Source organism: Phalangium opilio, unplaced genomic scaffold, assembly GCF_054372755.1.
Source record: "Phalangium opilio isolate 3A_F unplaced genomic scaffold, DU_Popi_V2 ptg001662l_1, whole genome shotgun sequence".
NCBI lineage: Eukaryota > Metazoa > Arthropoda > Arachnida > Opiliones > Phalangiidae > Phalangium > Phalangium opilio.
In genome coordinates this window covers 1,133,089-1,148,303 of record NW_028324260.1, presented here as the reverse complement: position 1 = coordinate 1,148,303, position 15,215 = coordinate 1,133,089, and the positions used below count along the sequence as shown (strand labels likewise).

Sequence of the window (15,215 nt, the reverse complement as noted above, 5' to 3'; positions counted from 1 at the left end):
CAAATCAGCTCCTGTGCTTTGTGATTAATGGTCTTTCTACATCACACACAATACCAGTTTCATATTTTTTTTACCAGACAGACAACTAGGGAAGACTTGCATCGCCTAGTTATAATGGTAATTTAGGATGTTGAAGAATGTGGATTTTCAATTGTGAGAGTGATCACTGACTATGCCAAGACAAATGTGGCCATGATGCGCCGAAGTAGCAGTGGCCCTCGTTGCAAACTGGAATGTAACATTCAGCATCCTAATGATGAAACCAGGCGGCTTTTTTAAGCTTTGACCCAAGTCATATATTACAGAACCTCAGAAATAGATTCATGGACATTGAAACAGATTATGATTCTTCACTGATATCTGGAAAATTCGTAATTCAACTTTACGAACTTCAAAAAAACGAAACGGTCAAGCCAGTTAGACGTTTGACACGAAAACATGTTTATTCATCTAACTTTGAGAAAATGAATGTCCAGAGAGCAGTTGACATATTTTCTACACCAGTCATCGCTGCCATTGAATACCTGTGCACGCATAGCAACAGTCACCCGCAAGCGTACAAATTTAGTTGGGCTGGACCTAATATCGAGTACATGTAAGTGGTGCAAAGTGGTTCGATTTGCACAACATCTGCAATAAGAGACAATGTTACCAATCTCGTAATGACAACAAAGCACCATTCACCACCATTGATGACGAAAGGCTGGAGTGGCTCCAAACCACTTTTTTGCAATATATTAACGACATAAAATTCGATAAACAGAAATTCATTTTTACAACAGAAACTTTCGAGGCATTTAAGGTCACCACCGAGTCGACTGTCGCTTGTGTTGGCTATCTTCTCGAGCAAAGTTTCCACTACGTTTTGACCTGTTAGCTAACGAGTGACAATGTTGAGCTCTTTTTCTCTAAACTTCGATCTATGTCAGGTGGAAATGGCATGCTTGATGCCAGAGCAACTCTGTTTAGTCTGGAAAACATTTTGAAAAAAAAGGAAAATGAACGCTTCTTCCAGCGGAGCAAATGTTCAAGCTGAAGATTTCCCAGAACATCCTGCCCTTTCTAACACCGATTTTCATGACCAATTAACAACGTCAGGTACAGTATTAGAACCAAAACTTCCCTTAAACGTTATTTCCATTCTAGATGAGCTATCAGAACTCCCAGCTCCGCAGAGAGCAACACTAAACCTAGCTAGTGTTGCTGGATTAGCGGGATACATTATCAGATTGATGGAAGAAAGGAAATTTTGTGGCTTTTGCCAATTAAACATATCTGAACCACGTCTTCGAACGCCTCTGCTTGACCTGATAAGAAGCACAGATCAGGGTGAACTTCGCTATCCAAGCCCAGCATTTGTCTCGCTGATATCCACAGTGGTATCTTTCGTAGACAGAGCAGTACCGCATTTGCAAAGCGCTCCTCAGATCCGCTCCAATATAACAGCAATTTTGGAGAAAAAAATCCAACGTTCACCAGTCCTTCTGTGTGAGTTTAATGATGATGGGGAGCATATTTTGCTAGTTGCCAATATCATTTGCGAAAAGCTTGTGCCCACTATAATTGACAATATTTCTCCCAATACTTGTAGTTCTTGCTTTTCACTTACTTGCCAATTAATTGTAACCATTAGTTAATTGAAATAAATAACACATTTAACTTAAATACCATGATATTTGATTCAAAACACTTCAATTTTTCAAATAAATAATTTTTCCCCCCATACTTGTAGTTCTTGTATTTCAGTCACATATTTCACAAACAGTTTTAAAGACTAGTTAATTGTAATAATAAATAAAATATAAGACCTTAAATACAAAATTTTGATGAAGAACATATCAGCGGGCATTTTCCCATAGAGATAATGCTAATTCTTAGACTGCTTTGACGAACGTTATCGGTTGGGCCTAGTGTTTATTTTTTTACTGAAAAACTATTCACTCTTGAAACTTGAAAATTTGTAGGACTTTAGAAAACGTTACTACGCACCTCTTCCTAAAATTTCACGACATTTGATCTACAAAAAGCGAAATTACGCCCATTTTACTTCAAAAAACGGCATTTTCCCATAGAGATAATGCTAATTGTTAGACTGCTTTGACGAACGTTATCGGTTGGGCCTAGTGTTTATTTTTTTACTGAAAAACCATTCACTCTTTAAACTTGAATATTTGTAGGACTTTAGAAAACGTTACAACGCACGTGTTCTTAAAATTTCACGACATTTGATCCACAAAAAGCGAAATTACGCCCATTTTACTCCAAAAAACGGCATTTTCCCATAGACATAATGCTAATTCTTAAACTCGTTTGACCAAGGAGTACTAATCGGTCATATTCTTGACTTTTCGCTGTTTGAACGGGCTTCTATAGCGCGTGCAACTTGCGTGATCGAGTGGGCTGTGGTATGGCTGCTTTGTTTTTTCAACTCGAGCTTCATCGCTTGCGATTTGAACGTGGTAATCGCCTTGCCCGTCGCGACTTACGAGTTCAAAGGGTTTTTCGAGACTTAAATCAAGCGTGGGAGTTAGATGATCTCCGGTTCAGGCAAAATTTTAGGTTAACGCGGGATATGGCTTTAGGCCTTTGCGAAACGTTGACCGAGCCTCTACAAGGTATTAGATCGTCGGCTTTGCCACTAGATTTAAACGTAAGAAAACGTTAAATTTATCATACAATTAAGGGATCATTTCGCTAGATGCAATTACATTAATTAACACATTTAATTGTCAATTGAATAATTTTTGTAACGGGGCTGGTTGGTTAGAACCACCTATTCTTGACCAATTGCATAAATTATTAGGAATTACTAGATTAAATTAGGTTGTTTCGTTTAGCTTCTATTAAAATTATTGATAGAAGGCTAATGATCTACATTAATGAATGTATAATAATCTCACGAGTTCCACAAAATTGGATTATAATTTACGATTAATCGACGTTGTTTTTCTAGTAGCGATTTCCACTGACTGCTCGCGGAGCGCTCCCATGGAGCCATATAAATGGGAGAAGTAGTTCTCGGCTTCGTTAAAGACTGTTTTTGCTAAATCAGGGTCTCCTATATTTATTGCTCCATGGGAGCGCTCCGAGAGCAGTAAGTGGAATTCGCTATAAGTTCTCATTGCACTGAGGTTTTACGGTAGGGGTTCATACCAGTTAGATGTTGGGCAAAACATTTTTCTTGGTGTATGCCAATCTAGCGTAAGCCGAAGTCTAAGAGACGTTACTAGGGCTATAAACCGACATCTAGTACCGATGCACATAAAATTTCCTGTAACGGAGGTAGAAAAGCATGCCATCAAAATGAGGTTTGAAGATGAGTGCAATTTCCCCGGAACTATCGGAGTAATCGATTGCACCCACGTTGCAATCGTGCCACCTCCGAACAATGATCCCGACTTTCCGAAGAGCTCTTATGTAAACCGGAAGTCTTATCATTCCTTAAATGTTCAACTAGTCTGCGACTATGATTTGAACTAGGGGTGTGCGAATACCACTTTTTGGGCATCGAACCGGTTATCGAATACTAAAAAATTTTCCTTATCAAATACCGAATCGAATAGTTTATTCCAAATCGAATACCGAATAGTTAGGCCTTGGTAAATATTTTACTAACCGATTAATCGTGAATAGATAAGCCTAGTATTCGCGAATAGTTAACCCTAATACTTGCGAATACTAGGCTTAACTATTCCCGATTAATCGGGTGGTAACCCTTATATTCGCAAATAGTTAATACAAAGAAATGAGAAAAACATTTAGAAGCTCCTAAATTTCAAAATACCTCTCCTCATTGGTGGCCAAGTATTTTTTAAACTTTTCCTAGGAACTTGATGGTAGTTTTTGATAGAGGACAAATAAAATCGGAATGATATTTTTTAAAATAAGGTGGGTCTCTCTAGTGCCAAGGACCTAAATTTATGGTAGTCGAACTTTAACCGAATAGTCAGATCGGTATTTATTCGATATTCGTATCGAATAGTGAAAATGGGCTTATCGAATACCGAATCGAATAATTCGGTTCGGTATTTGATCGAATTATTCGATTGAAACCGTTAACCGCACACCTCTAATTTGAAAATTCTTGCGGCTAATGCCAAGTTCACGGGGTCAACGCACGACTCATTTATTTACCGAAGTACAAATGTTTCAAGACATTTGGAACGGTCATACTTAAATGGGTCATTAAATTATTCTTGGATAATTGGTAATTATTAATTATATTGCTTATCTCTATCATGACTAAAAACTGACCCTCCACAAAATTACAAGTAATAATAGGGAGCTAGTATGTGCCAACCAATATATTCATTGCGAGCGGATTTCATTGACCAAATTATTTTAACCAATTTAATTTTATATGGGGAGGTGTGACTGTTTTTTTTCAATTTTGAGTTGGGTTAGTTTAAAGTCACAAAGCCCAATTTTTAATAAATTTTTTGATTTATTTATTTATTTATTGTTTATTTTTGTAGGAGATAGTGGCTATCCATTAACTCCATGGTTATTGGTCCCCATAATAGGGCCCGAAGAGTGTACCCCAGAATTTCGGTTTATGTCAGCTTTTTTTAAAGCTAGATGTACCATTGAAAGGTGTAATGGATGTCTAAAGCAGCGCTTCTCAAACTTTTTAACCTTGCGGACCGGTTTTTTTCAACTATGTATCACGGACCATACCAGCCGCATGTCCGCGGACAGGTGCCGGTCCACGGACCACAGTTAGAGAAGCGCTGGTCTAAAGCAACGCTTTCGGTGTTTGCTATAGGCTAGGGCTCTCCATTACTATCCGAAATTCGCGGCACAAATCGTTATGGCATGTGTTGTTTTACATAACATGTGTAAGGCGAATGGCCTTGGGGACAGCGATGGGCACTATCATAGCTTTTTTGAATCTGATACTTTATTTGATAGTTGGAAAAAAATCTAGGTATCATTTGACCGATTTTGATAGTGATAGATCAACCTAAATGATAGGCATGAAAAATTGAGTTTGAAAGTTCCGATTCCTAAGGAATTTTTTTTACACTTTTCCTGATTCATTAGTTTTTAAGAATGTTTAATTTGATTTAAATTTGATAGGTATCGCTACCTATTAAAATATTTGAAAGCAAAAATGATATTTCTAATATATTTAATAAAATTTTAGTGAATTCCTTCCTTTCCTCTTCCCGGTATAAGATGGTCTACCTAGGAGGAAATAGGGGTGAAGGAGTCTTCGACTGCCCGTTCTTAGAGCTCGGGTTTCGACCTCACCGATTGGAAATTCGTGGACGCGTACCTAGTTACATTGGTTACGCGCATCACGTGACCACGCAAATCCAATTAAAAAAATAGCGGGTTTTTCGTGCTAGCTTAGGTCTTTGAAGCAACACCGCCTAAATTACGTGTTCACTGCACATGTAGAGATATTTTTTAATTTTATCGGGCGTTAATTCGACCCTCCCACAGCTTTAATCTACCTTAAACACTTATCTAGTAGAGTTTTTGGTGTTGGGAAAGAGTAAAAAAGCGTTACCTTTACTTCAGTTTTATCTAGAACCATAATTTACTATTAATAAAAAATAAAATAATGATAAATGTTCCGTTAAAGAACTAAAAAATGCAGCGCCTTTAACAAAAATTAAAACAAACGAACAGACGACGCCCGATGACGATGAGCGCGGAACAAGGTGCGCGGCTAAGAATCTCCCAAAACTGTTTTAATGGGAAACGGGCAGTTGAAGACTCCTTCACCCCTATATCCTAATAGGGTCTACGAACCAGGGAAGAGGAATGTAGAGGAGTGGCCAAAGGTATTACGGAGAGGTCTCCATTTAGCGGTCTGGAGAGAGAGATCTACCCGAGGCCGACTAGTAGCTACTACGCATCAGCGGTGCGCAAGTACGTCAGCACTGACGTTAGAGAGAGAAAAAACCAAGTTTCAAATTTTTATAAGCCTAACGACTCGCGCCGTCGCGACTCACGCGAGAGTAAATTTTAGCGGCCGACGGCCCGGAGAAAAAAATCGCGCATGCGTCTGAAAAAAAAGAGCCTCGGTTAGGTCTCAGAGCTCTAACCCAGAATCTGCGAGAATTCTCTCTCTTTTTACAACGTGCGTAGACCACTCCTTTACAACATTCCTCCTCCCTGTACGAACTACGTGAGACGGTGAGATGGGAGGCCGAGGGCAAGGCTGAACTAGAACCCCTCACCCTTGCATATTTTACAATGAGCTCGTCCAGTTCAGTCGTTTTCTTACTCTCGCCACCCCTCCCACGGTCCCACCCTCCCGGTCGGCTTGGCTTGAACACGTGACTTTTTAAGTTGCGTGTCGCGAATCACGACAGAGTCTATCTTACACGCTATATGGCTTATACGTACGCTTGTTACTCAAAGCAAGAAGCTGCTGCTAATAGGAAATTATACATGTAAGAGGTAAGAACACTATTTGAAATAGCCGGGTAATTATTATAATATCGCTGATCGTATAGGCACTCTCAACATGGAATGCCACAAAAAAACCCGTTCCTAAAGAAAACAGTGAAGTCTTCGATGACGCCCAACAAGTTCGAAACTAAAACCAAAAGCGTGCCATCGTCACCACCATCATTGTCAAGCGTCCAAAGTGGTTCACATAGCTGTCATTCTGATGTTCAAGATGTTCCTTCTACACCGTCACAAGAGTCCTCAAAGGCTCAAACACCTGGACCTTCAACAACTCTTCCAAATATGGCGACTACGTCAGAGAAATCTGTTAGTTCCGATGCGAACCAGATTTTTAACGTCAAGCGAGACAGCTACTTCAAAGAGAATGAAAATGTTTCTCTTCAACAAGATCTGGATGTTCTTAGTAACGTCAGTGAACCAAACAAAGTCACTTTAGCTTTGGAGAAGGACAAATATGATACTGTTGCCACAAACTTGGCTTCCTGTTCCAAAGAGTTACATTCTGATGATACTGAGAACTATTGTGAAGTATAGAAGAATGATCAGGTTCGCGATTTAGAAGACTACAAGAACTTTCAAGCCACTTTACTTGGGAGAAAGGTCCAGCCACACTATTCATATTATGGTCACATAATAGATAGCGTCACGAAAAAACCAACCATTGCCGTCTTGCTCTGTTGTTATTGTGATAAGCCTATTAGGGGAAGCTGCGGGGACACCATATCAAATTTCAAGCGACACACAGAGGTATCTTGTCATAAACTACATATATGATACATCATCGTAATATCTCCTTTGAGAAGTAAACATTAAAAGTTATATTTTATAGAGTCAACATCCTACCGCGCCCAAATGGAGAGACATTGGAAAGAGCAAACCTGCTCCAGATGAGTCACAAAGAGGCTCAATTGATCAGTTTCTCGTACCTTCCAAAAGTGCAAAACTTGGAAGTAACACTATTCTTCTAAAGACCTACGAGCAGGGCATATTGGATATGATTTGTATTGATGGATCTCCACTTAGCCAGCCTGATCATTTTGGGTTTCAGTTGCTGTATAATAAGCTAGCCCCTGGTGTTAATCAGTCTAGCAGGAGAACCGTAACAAGGAAGCTAAAGCAAAGCTTTGAACAACGGGTTTTACCAAAATTAAAACATGCTCTCAAGGACATTCCAAATGGCAGAATTCATCTATCGTTAGACTTATGGTCTTCACGAAAGCGAGACGGTGTAATTAGTGTTAAAGCCCACTGGACTGACCACCAGTTCAAACTGAAAGAAATGACAATTGGATTTTGTACTTTCAAAGAAAGACATACTGGAGTGAATATCAAAGAAAAAGTATAAGCCGTCTTAAAAAAACGTTGGGATTCCACCGTATAAAGTAAGTAGTGCAGGCTCGAGAGTGGCAGGGCATTCTGATTTATTAACCTAATGTTTCGTTCAGAAACTTTTCACTCAAGTTTATTATTAGGTTAATCTACTTATTTATATCATAGGTTGGAAAGATAATGGCGGACAACGCAAGCAACATAACTAAGGCATTTGTTATTCCAAACGAAGAAGAAACTCAGGTGTATGAATCGTGGAAAATAATAGTTTTATCGTAAATGATGTCTTAAACTCTGATGATGATAACGATGACCTTAATAATGAAGAGTTGGAACCTGAAAATTGTGGTATAATTTTTTTTTTGCTTTATAAAAGATTAAATCCCAATTCTTTTTCAAGATTATGAACCAGATCTCAATAAACTAATATGGGAAAGGATGGGTTGTGCAGCGCATACTCTTCAATTAGCGGTAAATTCTGCCATTAAAAACGATGATATGGCAAACGATATGCTTAAATATGTAACCAAGATTATAGTATTTTTCCGACAACGTCACCATTATGGCGGTGAGTGTGCAATACCATGTAATGTCATGAAAATGGCACTAATGAGGGAGTCGAGTCCCATCCACAGTCCACTGAATTAGTAACTTCATTCTAGCTAATTTGCGAGAGCAATGCTAAAACGACTTAATATTGCCAGTAAATACTAGATGGAACAGTGTGCTTATGGCTGTTGAGAGACTACAAGAAGTAATTTCCTTGACTCATCTTTGGAAAATGTTTATCTAACACACTAACGGTTTTATTTACGCAGGAGGAGGTATTTTTAGCGGCTCAACAGATAATGGTTGCTGCCTATGCGAAAAAAACAATTAAAATCAATCCACCAAGAAAAACTAATCGGTAGTGGTTTTATTTGTGCTTTTGGCGTAGAGAGTAAAAATCAGCGCATTTTTCTTAGAGAACGATGATGAGGGAAATGTTAGCTTTGCTAAAGCCTGCCCAGTTGGCTACCGACTTTTTGCAGTTCAGTGGCGTTAAATCATGCTACCTGATAGCCTTAATTACAGCTACGATTGAGAAAATTGGAAAAGTCAATCTCGTGTATTTGACAAATTTCCAAAAGCGTCTCATTGAACTATTTTAAATAAGATTCAAAGACATATTACGACACGACTCCTATCTTATTGCAACTATGCTTCATCCTCGGCAAAAAGCTGGAATTTTTGAAGGTATGCAGTTGGAGACTAGGAATTTACCATCTTTTTTAAGTTAAATCTAATACTGATATTGGGATAAAACGCTAATTTGCACCTCCTTTTGCGAAACATCTTGGACTAGCTTCGAAGGAAGATGCAATTAAGGGTACGTTCAGTAACGAAAATCTCAAGGAAATAGCTGTTTTCTTGATGTTTGGTTGATGGACTCAAGACGTCACAGTGACGTAAAATGTTGTTGAACGGAAAAGTGACATTTTGAAGTTAGCGCTGTTTTCGAAAATGGAGTTGGGTAAACGTCTTACTGGCCCTCAAAACGTTACGAAGCGCAAATGGCTCTTTTCAATTATTAACGGGCTCGCAAATAATGAAATTGTTTAAGAAAATTATGTCCATTTGAATGGTAGAAAAAGTTTTGCAAAAATAAGTAATAAAACTACTACAGGAATAGCATTTTTGGAATTTAATTTTTAAATCCCGCGCCAACGTTTCGTCAGTCGAGTGTTCAACAGTCAAGCGCTACGTCACACCATCAAAAAACCATATCGATTAGATGGTTTTTTGATGGGCAAGCGCTGAGCATCATGACGTCAAAACCGGAAAAGCGAAAAAGCGTACAGTAGGGAAAATCGGACATCGCTTAGTAAGCACTGTGATCAAAGTTGGTTACTGAACGTACCCTAAGTTATTGAATACAGACTTGGAAACCTGGTTTCCTGCGTCTGATTCTGAACAGTCTGACCAGGATGAAGGGGAAAATTCAAGAACTGAAAATCCGACCTGAAATGTTCCTGTAGCGGGAATTTTTAGTTACCTAAATGATGTTTTACCTAAAAGCAGCGTAACTCAAAATATTCAGGAGGTTGACAAATATTTAGCCGAAGAACAAAGTTTACTTGATGACCCCTTAAGCTATTGGAAAAAAAGCCACTACAAATTTCCGTACTGTAAGAATAAAAAAAATCAAATGTAATTGCACTTCATTGTCAGTTATCAATTTAGCTAAATACTTTAAAAATTTAGTATTTTCCAGGTTTTAACCTAGTTTTTTTTCGATAGACTAGCTCAGCTTGCAAAAAACGGCTTTTCAGTCTTGCTGGTTGGCTACAAAGGGCCAGAAGAGCTAATATTTCAAACGAAAGAATTGCGCAAATTGTGTTTTATAGGGAGCACCGACTGACAGAGCTAACCAAGGGAAAAAACACAAAATTTGGAAAATGATTTGATAAAAACTAGTCAACTGGACTTGAATGTTGTACTTATTTTTTTATGTTTTGGAATGAAGCTTGTGAAGCATCCGTTTGTACAAAATTATTAGATAGAAAGTTTTCGTTCCGGTGTTTTGCATTTTATTTGCTTAAATTTTGATTCTTTAATGTGTTTAGTATGATATTGAGACGGTGAGAGTTCGCCTTTTGATAGGTAAAAAATTGATAGGTGCAAAATTAGTTAATTTAGAAATTATTAATTTTTTACGTTTCAATTTTCGTAGGGCTAAGATTGTTTTTTTTCTTTTATCATGTTATTAAATAAAAATTTTGTTTCAATGTTTTCATATTTCTCATAAACGTTTCTTTTAAATATTTCTTTGAAAACGTTTACATTTTTTTCTTTTATGTTATTAAATAAAAATTTTGTTTCAAGTTTTTCATACACATTTACTTAGAGTTTACTTTAATGGAAGTAATAATGTAATAAGATGGTTAGTTTATAAAAACCATATTATATTATGATAAATTATATTTTTGTGAAATTTATAACTGTATTATTCTAAGAAAGCGTGTATATTTCGGCCTTGCAAAGCAAGTTTACGACACTTGCCACGAGAAGGCAATATACTCCGCACATGTTCACGACATTAGCCTATATATGAGATTAAATCGGAACTTCAAGTGTCAATGGCCAACAATATAGCGCCAAAATAAGGAGTTCAATTTTTTTACTAATCTCCTCGTCACAAGGGATCCGACGGTCAAGTCATCATGCGTGACGACTCAATTTTTAAAAAAATTTAACCCTTTATTTCGACAGTATATTATTGACGAGTAGCCCTTAAAAGGGCTGTTTTTTCCTTCGCCAATGCTCAGACTCTGTCCCTTAAGGCCTGCGCAATTATTTCAAAGGCATTAGCCTGCCTAACTGAGGCATTAGCCTGCAAAACTGAGGCATTGGCCAATGTCGTTACCGCCTCAGCCAGTTTTGCTTGGGACGCGGCTATAGCCTCAAGAGCTTTCCGCATGCCTCCATATTCTCTATTTTGGGCAGTTTGGGTCTCCCCCAAAAGCTCCGCGGCCCGTTCATAGGGCGTTTTACGGATTTCGGCCCTTCTCTTTTTCAGTGTCTCATTTAATTCTATAAATTTGTTATACTTGTTAGTAAATGTCAGGATTAGCTTAAATTATTTGCTATGTAAAAATACTTTGCAGAGTCTGACACGGAGTTTGGAACAAAACCCAATTCTTCGTTTCCGCTCGATTCTCCACCGGAAATCTCGCGGCTGGTTCGAGTAGTAATGGTCGGTTCTTCAACCACCATTGTAACAATCGGTGCCACATAAACCTCGAAGGTGTCATCTAAGGGAACGAATGACGATGCGGGTTCCGTCGAGGAACCGTTGTAGGCAGGAGTACGGAGGGAAGATGTTGATGGGGTAGGATCTTCGGGGAACCCAGCGTCAATAACCGACTCTAGGCCCGTGATTAACCCCTTCCCAAAAATTTGGTTAAACCTCCGCTCCAAATCCGTAATGGACTCAGGAGGTGGCCCACCACCAGTCTTGCCAATATTGGCCTTAGAGGTTTTGGCTTTTACATGGGATTTCCATGCCGTAAAGAACTAGCGTAGTTATTATGTTAAAATTTATATTAAAATGTATTTAAATTAACATACCATTAGGGTACATAAGAGTCTCCCGGGCCAAGCACTGTGGAAGGCAGAGGTGGTGCAAAAATTCCATGCGAAAAAAATTATAACCTATTTTCTGCTATTATATAAACGGATTTGGATTGCGTTTTAGTCTTCAGTCAGATGGAACTCATCGAGGGGTTAGTCACTTGAATAATCAGGTGTACAAAACCGCAGAAATCGATTACTTGATTTCTAGAATTCTTTGAAAATCATTAGTAATCAAAATCATTTCTGCGGGTAATCAAAGGTAATCAGAAATCTCCGATAATCACTGGAAATCACGTGAAATCTTGAGAAAATTATAAATAATAGTAGGGTCTTCGTGCCGGTCCCAAAACATACAGTGGAAGGCAGGGGAGGAGTGAGGATTGAGGAGTGAGGAGTGAGGATAGAGGAGAGAGGAGAGAGGAGTGAGGATTGGGGGATGGGAAAACAAGATGATGGGGGAGAAAACGTAAACCTTTTGATTGACTCACCCCTATCTCAGACCTGTAAGGGGGCGTTTTTGATTGACTCACCCCTCTCATCCCCGCACCTGCAAGGGGTGTTTTTGATTGACAGGTCAATGAAGCGTGTTCGATTCTCGGATGTAGAAGTACATACATTGGAGTATGAAGATAGGGTGAATTATGATTTAAGAAATAAACAGTATTTTAATACGTTAATTAGATCAAAATTTGAACCATTAATTTCTCCCGTATTAATCAAATGGTTAAGGGGGTATGAAACTCCAGATGACGTTGGGGGAAAATAAAGAATCCCAGTAAAAACCCAGCTCTACCGATTATTCTAGATCATTCCAGATAATTTAAAATACCCCATAAAACCCAGGTTAACGTTGTTTAAGGCCATGACGTAAAATGTACAATCAAAGTTGTAGATTGTTCGAGAATAATCTTCCCGAAAAAACCCACGGCGTAAACACCATCAATGTACAGTCAAAGCTAGGATGATGATCTTATTAAATAGTATAAATAGCCAGGAACCCAAGTTAAACATCCATCACAATCTCACTAAAGTTCACCGAGGAAGGAAGAACCATCCAACAAGTACAATGTAAGTAGTATTTTTATACTATCTTTTGCATCACTGAAAAATATCAGTGTTAATGGGAAATTATTCTTTCTCACCCATAGGTTTAAGAAATACATCGTCGTAGATTTTGATTTCCTCGACGGGCGCGCTACAATTGATGGACGGGAAAAAATTGCCAAGCAAGTAGCCGTAACAAGTGTCGAGAAAACTCCGAGAGTCGGATCATGGTCTTTCGCGCCCCCATACGCCGAAAAAGAACTAACGCATGATGCCAAACGACAAAACAGGTGGATGCTGAATAATCTACATGGTCTAGCCTGGGATGATGGAGTAACGCCCTACGATAAACTCCGGGAGTGTCTGAGAGCCGCTGTACAAAGCTACGAACGGGTATTTTGCAAAGGGGACGAGAAGTGCTGCTTTTTGTCGGACATTATTAATCGGGAGGTTATAGACTTGAATGGAGTGGGATGTCCCAAAGCCAATGAAATCGACGATGATGGTCCGATGGTTACATGCATGCTTAATCATAAACCTGTCCGTAATAATATGAAGTATTTGTGTGCACTATCGAAATGTGTATTATTTTCTGAATGGATTTACAACCACAAAGAAATTGTAAATAAAAATCTAGGAGACGAACAAAAATGAAATTCAAATTGTAAATTTTCATTAATTTACTTTTATTTATTTTTTCCTACTTTTTTTCAAATTTGGTTAGTATGAAAACGTCTAACACTTCCACGTATTTTCTCCAAAATCACAATAGAACTTCAAACAGTTAGCATGAATTGTGGGATTAAAAACCATACATATATTAATCACTGGTTTCTTTCGGGGATTCCCCAAAAAACCCAAAAAAGCGCGAAGAAATCAAGCCCGATGCTGTGTGGTCGGTTACCAGTTTGAAATATACTGATAACTCAAAAGATATAGTGTATAGAATAAGATGTATCCGACCCCTCGTTTCGAACCATCTAGAAGGCGAAAACACGTGCGTCTTAACCTAACATGTCAACTTGACGTCTCGACCGAGGTGATATCCAGCCTCTATTCTGGGTGGGCAAACGCTATAACATATATATACATTCGGAACTCGAGTGACAAACTCCTCGTGTACTAATGTACCTGCTACAACCCCTCGTGTACGCATGTACCTGCTACTATAGTTTAAGATACAGTTTGGGTTTTTATCAGAGGAGTAAATTTCTTAGACTCGAGGGAGTCTTCACATCAAAGCGTCATTGTTGACTTTACACTACCTACAATATAAGCCGAATTCGGATGTACAATGAAGTGTCGATCACCTCGGACCATCTAGAATATTCTTTCCGATTCCAGAACATTCCATTGTTTCTAGAATGTTCTTTTTGGGTCTTCCATATTACACCATCTTAACCAGGCGCAATTGGATTTCTGTACGTTGATGGGGAAACCCCGGAAAATCCAAGGAAAAAGACACTGTTTAAGCCTGACAATATTTTTATCCAATGGGAATCACGGGAAAGGGTGAAACAATATATACGTAAGCCTAAAAATTGTATAAAAGGGAGGTGAAATGGGTACTATGGTCACATTCGATTTCAAGATGTACTCCTGCTCTACTTGTGCCGATGTCTTCACCAACCAGCGGAACCTCAGCCGTCATATGCGGACCAAACACGGTAATATTTCTTTTGCGTGTCCAGTTTGCGATAGGTTATTTTCGCGGAGAGATAATTTAAACCGCCATCAACGGCCAATACATCGCGGTCACCCCGCGGGAAATAATGTCGTGGAAAACCACGTCGCGGAGAATATTACGCGTCCAGCGTCTCCACAACCCGGGCCATCACACCGCGTCACCCCTCCTAATTCGCCCGTAAAGAGAAAAGCGGCACCGATTCCAGAGAAAAGAAAACGAATCAGAGTTGAAAATGGTAAATATTTGGTTTATTTCCCCTGTAACGTGTCTTACCCGCCACACTTTGATGCGAGGGGGGTGTAGCTAACTACCAGGTGTTTAAGACAAGCTCGGTTTTTAAATTGGTATAAGAATTAATTTCAAACGTATTTACGAAGATGATCCAAGCGGTGACGTCTTACTCTCCCAAGATAACGATGGTCTTGGGGAGTTTATGGATAATTTCGAAGCGCAACAAGATCATGAGGAATTACATTCTCAAGATGATCTTGGATTGGCTGAATTCATGGAGAATTGGGAAGCCGAACAAAACGCAGTCGATCCACCCGGGAATCCTCCACCACCGGAAATTGAGGAAATTAACGCGTTCCATGACGCGATTTTTTCGGCTCGA

General features: G+C 38.9%; 1 protein-coding gene across 1 annotated transcript; it reads left to right on the top strand.

The window, feature by feature from the left end:
• The first annotated feature begins 6,369 nt into the window (after positions 1–6,369).
• On the top strand, positions 6,370–8,453 carry LOC149583082 (uncharacterized). The gene is made up of 4 exons (XM_089864088.1): positions 6,370–7,173; positions 7,256–7,808; positions 7,924–8,103; positions 8,156–8,453. Exon 1 carries the CDS (start codon positions 6,487–6,489, stop codon positions 6,958–6,960), a length of 474 nt encoding a protein of 157 aa, XP_089720214.1. The 5' UTR covers positions 6,370–6,486; the 3' UTR covers positions 6,961–7,173; positions 7,256–7,808; positions 7,924–8,103; positions 8,156–8,453.
• The last annotated feature ends 6,762 nt before the right edge of the window (positions 8,454–15,215 follow it).

What these genes read in the sequence shown, in the direction of transcription:
- LOC149583082 (XM_089864088.1), top strand. Translation starts at nt 6,487, where the DNA reads ATGCCACAAAAAAACCCGTTCCTAAAGAAAACAGTGAAGTCTTCGATG.